Source organism: Artemia franciscana, chromosome 8 (genome assembly GCF_032884065.1).
Source record: "Artemia franciscana chromosome 8, ASM3288406v1, whole genome shotgun sequence".
Lineage (NCBI taxonomy): Eukaryota > Metazoa > Arthropoda > Branchiopoda > Anostraca > Artemiidae > Artemia > Artemia franciscana.
In genome coordinates this window covers 3,487,956-3,496,386 of record NC_088870.1, presented here as the reverse complement: position 1 = coordinate 3,496,386, position 8,431 = coordinate 3,487,956, and the positions used below count along the sequence as shown (strand labels likewise).

The window sequence follows — 8,431 nt, the reverse complement described above, 5'->3', positions numbered from 1 at the left end:
TAAAAAATAACTAGTTTTTTTTATTTAATTCCTGAACGTTTTTGAATTAATGCATGTTTGATTTTGGCTCTCCGATCATAAATTATTAAAATGAAATTTGTATATTAATTCTTTTTTTTTGGCTAAATGGCTTTCTCTTAGTTTTGATCAGTTGATTTTGAGAAATAAGGGGTGGGGAAGGAGGCCTAGTTGCATTCCAATTTTTCGGTTACTTAAAAAGGCAACTAGAACTTTTAATTTTTAACGAACGTTTTTATTAGTAAAAAATATACGTAACTTAAGAATTAACTTACGTAACAAAATTTTATATTCTTATGTTTTTATTATGTATGCAAGGGGGTATGTACCCTCGTTAATACCTCGCTCTTTACGCTAAATCGTAAGTTTTGTCCCAATTCTTGAAGAATGACCCCTGAATCAGAAAGGCCGTAGAATAAATAGTTGAAATTACTAAAAAATACTTTAGCATAAAGAGCGAGGTATTTATCTCCTCCTAAATACCCCGCTCTTTATGCTAAAGTATTTTTAGAACCCCTCATAAGCGCAATAATATCTGTTCGTTTCATGTTTCAATGCGACTCCTTACTTTCAATTGAAAAAAACGTTTTCATGTTTATTTTTTCATTGTATTTTTATAGTAATGCTAGAAAGTACTGCGCCCTTTTCATTGAATTTTTCTTCCCCCATAACATATTCCTCCAAGGAAAGATCCTCCCACATAGCCCTTTCCCCTCAACCAAACCCCCCAAACCAAAAAAATCCCCCCGAAAACGTTTGTACAATTCCAAATAACCATTCCTGTATGTAAACATTGTTCGAAGTTTATAACTTGCAGCCCCTCCCCCAGGGATTGTGGGGGAGTAAGTCATTCCCAAAGACATAGTTACTATGGTTTTCGACTATTAGAAACAAAACGGCTATCTCAAAATTTTCATCCGTTTACTTTGGGAAAAGATGAGCGTGGGATGGGGCCTAGGTGCCCTCCAATTTTTTTAGTCTCTTAAAAAGGGCACTAGAACTTTTCATTTCCGTTAGAATGAGCCATCTTGCGATATTCTAGGACCACTTGGTCGAAACGATGACCCCTGGAGAAAAAGAAAAAAAACAAATAAACACGCACCCGTGATTTGTCTTCTGGCAAAAAATACGAAATTCCATATTTTGAAGGTAGGAGCTTGAAATTTTTGGTATAGGGTTCTCTAATACGCCGAATACGATGGTGTGATTTTCGTTAAGATTCTATGACTCTTAGGGGTGTTTCGCCCTATTTTCCAAAATAAGGCAAATTTTCTGAGGCTCGTAACTTTTGATGGCAAAGATTAAATTTGATGAAACTTATATATTTAGAATCAGCATGAAGATCCAATTCTTCTGATGTATCTTTTAGCATCAAAATTCCTTTTTTAGAGTTTCGTTTACTATTGAGCCGGGTCACTCCTTACAACAGTTTGTTAACACGAACTGTTTGATCTATGGCAATTTTGCCTTCATTGGGTTAAAATTGCTGTTTTGTGCCACAAATTAGCAAAAAATGTCGCTTTTTTTCGGCAGAAACTTTTTGGCTACTTGGAAAGGGCTCTAGAACTTGTATTTTCTCTTTGTTTAAGCCTTTTCCCCAATTTTCTTGGACTATAGTTTGATAGGATAACCCCTGAGGAAAAAACTAAACACGCATTCGTGATGTTTTTCCCAAAAAGATTGTAGAATTCCAATTTTTGTAGATAGGACCCTGAAACTTCTAAAACCGCGTTTTCTGATATACTGAATTTGATGGAGGCAATTTGATCATTGTCCTTTTAGGGGGTATTTTTCCCTTTTTTTAGAATCAGGTAAGTGGTCATCAAGATCTTAACTTTTTGCGGCTAGCTTTAAACTTAATGATTTTCATATATTTAGAATCACCCTAAAATGCCAAGTTTTTATGCACGTATTGTTATAAAAACTCCTTTTTTGAGATTACTATTGGGTCAATTTGGTTCTTAATTACAGTTAGTTACCAGGATCCGTTTGATTCCTAGTCCAGTACATGAAAAGTGCTTCTATTTCTGCATCATCCACTTTATTAAAAGAGATCTCTAGAGCAGAGATAGCTTTCAATTTTAAGGAGAGCGTTAGCACCACTCTTCTGTGACAGCTTATCCTTGACCGATAAAAAAAAAGAAAAGAGAATTTGCTTCAATTAATTTTAAAAAGGAGGAACGCTCAGGTCATTTCAAAGAACGAAAGGACTCTTGATTTGCAAAAACGTCTAGGAAAACAAAGTGCTAAGCAATGTGTTTTTGGAAAATTTCAAGTTCCATGAAAAAGAAGGAATACTTTGATTAGAGGGAAAACTCTTATATAAAATAGAAGAAGATAGATCTAAAATAGTTTTAGGTTGTTGATCATGTCATGCAGTGGTCATATAATATAAGCGCAGAGAAAAAGATAAACAATACTTGTAACTGGTCACTCTCGTGACTTTAAACCTTTTGGTTGTTTTACTGTCTTAAATTTTCACGGGAGGTTTTAACCCTTTCACGACTAAATCCTTAATTTCCAATCGAATTTGATAAAAAAAAATATATGACTCCTGACCAGAAAGACACACTGAATTTGTATATGCAGATAAAAAAATCCTAAAATTAGTAAGAAAATATATGTTCAAAGCGGGACTCCGCGGTCCTGTTGGGCAAAGCAACCTGATCAAATGACTAGCTGAAGGGACCGAGATGTCTCGCTGATCAAGTGACTTTTTTCAAAATAAAAGGAAAATTTTGATAAAAATTTTTAGTTACAACTCTATCGCTGATGATACTCATGACACTCAGCAAGACCAGTTCTTTCTTTTGTTGCACAACATCAAACCACTTTTGGAGCAAAGCGATAACGGTATTGACTCAGCACGCTTTAGAGGACACACCTCTCGTCTTGAGCGTTGGGAAACAAAGCAAGGTCAGTGCTTGCCCAGACCATTAATATGGAAGTCGTCTGGAACCGATGCACCACAACTTTCTCGTCTTTTCTTGTTAACTGCAACAGCCAACTGGAAAGTGCTTCCGTTTTCCCTCTTCGATTGTGGTATAGACACGAGTCCTCTCACGACCCTTCGTTGAAACTTCAGCAGTGTCAATTTATTTTCGGGGATAGAGGAGAGTGTCAAAACATCGGCATTGCAGAAAGTCAAATCAACAAAACCCCAAAAAATCAGTGTCACCATATCTGTGACATTCCATCTTTTCCATGGACTGCCCCTTTCTGGTCAGAAAGGTGTATACCTTTGCATAAAGGTTGTTGCATAATGTAGCACACCACTTGCAGTCTGCTATACAATTTCGGACCAAACATCAGTAGTTTCTCCGTGCTACAGCAGAATGGCATTCGCATTAGGAATTAAGAACGGCGCTAGGTATAATTTAACCCTTTCATATTGAAGGCGTGCTTGATTTAATTGATTTAACTTAACCCTTGAATATTGAAGGCGTGCTTGAAAAATTCTGAAACCTTGACATAATAATCAACATAAGCTTAGTTTCAACGGGATTTCGACTTCATTTATTTATTTCGTTCACACGCTGAAATGAAAATGGTTACCATATGGTCACCATAATATAAAAAAAGATTCATTTCGCTAAATATGGAAGTTCATAAAACAGTTTCTGTCTCCATTCAGACACAACCTAACCTTACATTTAGTGCAGAGAATTTGGCGAGTTGCACCCCTTGCAACTCCTTTTCGACTTTATGTTCCTTGTTCGACTTGTCGCACCGATTCTGACGGCATGCCTGCTTCTGCAGTTTTTGTTTTTCGCTTTGTAGGAGCACTGATAGAGGGTCGACCAGCACGAAGACTATTCACAACTCCTGACACTATCAAGGATCTGCAAATATCTGTCTTGAATTAAATCAAGGACATAGGCTGTCTACCCAGGTCTTCTCACTCTTGCCTATGTAGAAGCCAAGTGTTATTCACAGCTAAATCAAGGAAATAACAGACTATCCGCATGCATCATTTTTTGGGCCATATTTCAGTGCGATAGAGCTCCAGAAGAATATCAGACAAGTCTACGCCATCCATTGACTTGTTGTTCTCATGGATAACACATGGGCGATCTACCTCGACATGGCTCCGAGTACTTCCATCCTACCTTTGACACTGGTCGACTGGAGCTATGGCACAGTACAATGTGGCCTCAGAGAATATATTATAATTTTACTATAATGAAAAAAAGAAATCACCAATGCAACAGCACAAAAAAAGACAGAAGGAGAAAAGGAAGACGGTTTTCCTACATTATTCATTAATATAGATCAGTACTTAAATGAAGTCTTAACCCTACTCATCCATACAATCACATAGGTCAAACAGCATAGCCATACACAATCAACCATAAAGAATAATCCATGGACAGGCAGTCATGTCGTAAGTAAGTATAAGTCGTCATCTACCAAATATGAAAAATAAAAAATAAAAAAAGACAAATAAATCAGAGGCAACAACCCAACACAAAGGCTCGTCAGGAGCCTTTTTACTTTCAGTTAAAAAAAAACTTGTTTTTTTATTTGATCTTAATATTTAACTTTAGTTAAGACATTATTTTACGATATGGATTGTTGCGTATCAAATTTCGTCTATATTGTAAGCAGTCCCTAGTAAGCTCGAGCTATACTTTAAATCTGTTGCTATTTAACTTTGCATTAAGTTTTGGAAACTTCAATATATTAGCAACAAAATAGAATTAATGGATGTATTATTAACAAATTTTGACGATAAACATACTTTTCCTAGAAAATATTTCATGCTTGAACAGAGCTTTAATGTCCATCTATATTTCCAAATTTCTAATTTTTTAACAGTTTCCTTATGATATCCCTGTGGTAGCACAATGGATCGATTCTCGGCTCAGAAATACGAGGCCCAGGAATGAATCTCCGCTACCTTAAGGCTGTGTGACAAGATTGCAAGTTTTCCCTATAAAAAAAAACGCAGAAACTGAGCCATGGACTCGACGTCCTATGCACACCAGCAGAGACTCATTTACTGTTATGGTTTTGACGATGCTTATGGTGGTATTATGGAGTTTCAAGCTAGCCTAGTGTAAAAGGACCGGCTTAAGTGTAAAAGTTTATGCTTACTGCAGCAAAACTTAACCCCTTCGTTTTGGTAGTTGCCTATCTCACAAAAGCCATAAACTTAATGAATCAGGTCACAGATCTAAGACCATGTAATTGATGCTCTTGTGAAAAAACAAATGATAATTCTAGCTGTAAATCTTGACTATTGCATGCGAGAGCAACACGTCTTACCACTTCACTGTTGATTAGCACTCATGTTTCAAAATGATGTTGTTAAGGAGAGTTTTATGAAAAATCTGAAGAATATTTAACTTCCTTTTTATTTTATTTTATTTATCTAGTCGCTTTGGTGTTCTCATCGAAGCAACTCAATAAACTTCTTTGGCCTATAAGATCGGTTGCGACAATTGTAGATATTGATATTGTTTTTGTTTTGTTTTTCTGGGTTTTGTATTTTATTTGTTTTTTGGTTATTTTATTTTATTTTTGAATTATCAGCGTTGAAGGCGCCTTTTATTCATACTGGCTAAACCGTGTCGGTTTAATATTTATCTTTGTTTTTCTATTGGCTGTAATCCCGTTTGTTTGTTCATTGTTGAGATTTATCTCTTTGTTGTTCTAGGAAAGTTTTAGCACCATATTAAAAATTCTCTGTTTTTTAAATTTTAGCCCAGTCCTCTGGACAACGTCTTATGAAGTCGTTGGAATGCCATTTGAGGTCTGCTTCACAATGTCTGACCAATCTTGGCAGTCAGTATTCTTCTTTTCATCAACAGTTCTCTTTTTCATCGTACCACTTGCAGTTCTAATCATTGTATACACCCTCATATCACGATACTTGATACTCGATAGGCAAACAGTCCGTCGTCTTGGTGGATCACGAAGGAGCATCGTCAATACCAGTCGAACACGCGTTCGTATCGTCGTCATGCTGGGCATTATCGTTACCTGTTTTTTCATCTGTATGCTACCATTCCGTGTGATTATATTGATTGTAATATTTACACCGAACCCTTATGAAACTTTCGGACCAAATTTATTTTTCTTCCTTATAAACATATCAAGAACATTGGGTTATATAAACTGTATTGTGAATCCTATTCTGTATAATATGATGTCTTCAAAGTTTCGAAGTGGGTTTATTAGATTTTTTCAACCTGGAGCACACCTGGCCCGCCATGGGACAATCATTACCTCGTCGACTACTGCCTCCAGTCGCCAGAGAAATGGGCGAGGACCAGGCTCAAGAAATCATAGCGAAGTGATCACTACATAGTTGGTAAGATTTTATTTAATCCTTATCAGTTATGTGTGATGTATAGCAATCCGGTTAAATCTAAATAGTGACCATTCACAAGTGTATCTTCTACTGATGTTTAAAGGGAAATTTTAGTCTCTTCATAATTTTTCAAGTTGGTGTTTTTCAACTTTATTCTCACTTTTTATGTAGGTTACGGTTTTGTTTCTTGTCTTAAGTTAATCTCAAATTGATTCGCCCTTTCTTATTGTTTTATTCGGTAACAAAAATAATTCAAGTATTGTTCAACAAAAGAAAATATGTGGTTGAATTTATCTCCAAGATATCTGAAATATATTGTTTCTTATTTTGTTGGCATGAATACTTTTCAACATGGATGAGAGCTTTGAGGTTTTTTTTTAATTTCAGTTGCGAAAAAGATTGCAAATAAATATCAAATTTTTTTGAAAGGTATTTTAATACGGTAAAATGGGCTAATACAAGAAAACAATGTGGATAAAAATTAAAGCATTTACAAATTATAAACTTAAAATGTAAAAGTAGACGCACTCGACATAATTATGTGCTCCTCAAAACTACCCAAGGGAGAAAAAGATAAATAATTGACAGGATGGGGATGAATCCCGCAATAATTTAACTTATTCTATCCAAACTTTAAAAACTGATGGTATTTACAGCTTTATACCTCAGGTTTTGGACCCCTTCCAGAGGACTCAAAAATTACTAACATAAGAAGTCGATACATCATAGGATGAGAAAAATAAAACCTAGTTCGAGCCTTTTTTGCAAAAGTTGATACCACTAATCTATTTCTAGAAGGAAACAAATAAAACAGTTATCAATTTGGAGAAAGTCCAATCTCTATGAGCCATTTTCTCAATACTAACTGAAAAAATCCATACCTATATCAGTCTATATATCTGTGTATATATACATATAATATATATATATATATATATATATATATATATATATATATATATATATATATATATATATATATATATATATATATATATATATATATATATATATATGTATATATATATATATATATATATATATATATATATATATATATATTATATCATTAAGATATATTATCTTAAAGACATGAATTACATTTAAATCAAACAATTCGTGGTAACGAACTGTAGTATGGCGCGACCCGGCTCAATAGTAACCGAAACTCGAAAAAGGGAATTTTGATACCAATGGTTGTTTAAGAAAATCGCATTTTAATGGTGATTTTAAATATATAACTTTCATCAAGATTAGTCTTAAATATCAAAAGTTACGAGCCTGAGAAAATTTGCCTCATTTTAGAAAATAGGGAAAAACACCCCTTAAAAGTCATACAATCTTAACGAAAATAACACCATCAGATTCAACGTATCAGAGAACCTTAATGTAGAAGTTTCAAGCTCCTATCTACAAAAATGTGGAATTTCGCATTTTTTTGCCAGAGGACAAATCACGGATGCGTGTTTATTTGTTTTTTTGTTTTTTTTTCCCAGGGGTGATCGTATCGACCCAGTGGTCGTAAAATGTCACTAGAAGGCTCATTCTAACGGAAATTAAAAGTTCTACTGCCTTTTTTAAGTGACCAAAAAAATTGGGGGGCACCTAGGCCCCTTCCCATGCTCATTTTTTCCCCAAAGTCACCGGATCAAAGTTCTGAGATAGCCATTTTATCACCATAGTTGAAAAACCTAACAACTATGTCTTTGGGGACGACTTACTCTCCCTAAGTCCCCATGGGAGGGGTTGCAAGCTACAAACTTTGACCTGTGTTTATATACAGTAATGGTTACTGGGAAGTGTACGGACGTTTTCAGAGGGATTTTTCTGGTTTGGGGGGGGGATAGTTGAGGTGAGGTGTACGTGGAAGAATCTTTACATGGAAAAACTTTTCATGGGGGAAGACCCTTTCAATGATGGGGGCGCAGGATATTTTAGCATTTTTTTCAAAAACAATGAAAAAAGAAATATGAAATTTTTTTCTACTGAAAGTGAGGACCAGCATTAAAACTCAAAACGAGCAGAAATTAATGCGCATATGAGGGGTTTACCTCCTCGTAATACCTCGCTCTTTACGCTAAAGTATTTCTAGTAATT

At 35.1% G+C, this 8,431-nt stretch overlaps 1 protein-coding gene across 1 annotated transcript; it reads left to right on the top strand.

Moving 5' to 3' along the window:
* Positions 1 to 3,353: 3,353 nt before the first annotated feature.
* On the top strand, positions 3,354 to 6,331 carry LOC136030589 (kappa-type opioid receptor-like). Its single transcript, XM_065709660.1, has 2 exons — positions 3,354 to 3,388; positions 5,725 to 6,331. Exons 1-2 carry the CDS (start codon positions 3,354 to 3,356, stop codon positions 6,329 to 6,331), a joined length of 642 nt encoding a protein of 213 aa, XP_065565732.1.
* The last annotated feature ends 2,100 nt before the right edge of the window (positions 6,332 to 8,431 follow it).

What these genes read in the sequence shown, in the direction of transcription:
- LOC136030589 (XM_065709660.1), top strand. Translation starts at nt 3,354, where the DNA reads ATGGCATTCGCATTAGGAATTAAGAACGGCGCTAG. An exon ending in GGAATTAAGAACGGCGCTAG is followed by an intron (nt 3,389 to 5,724) that starts GTATAATTTAAC and finishes TTTAAATTTTAG; the next exon opens with CCCAGTCCTCTGGACAACGT.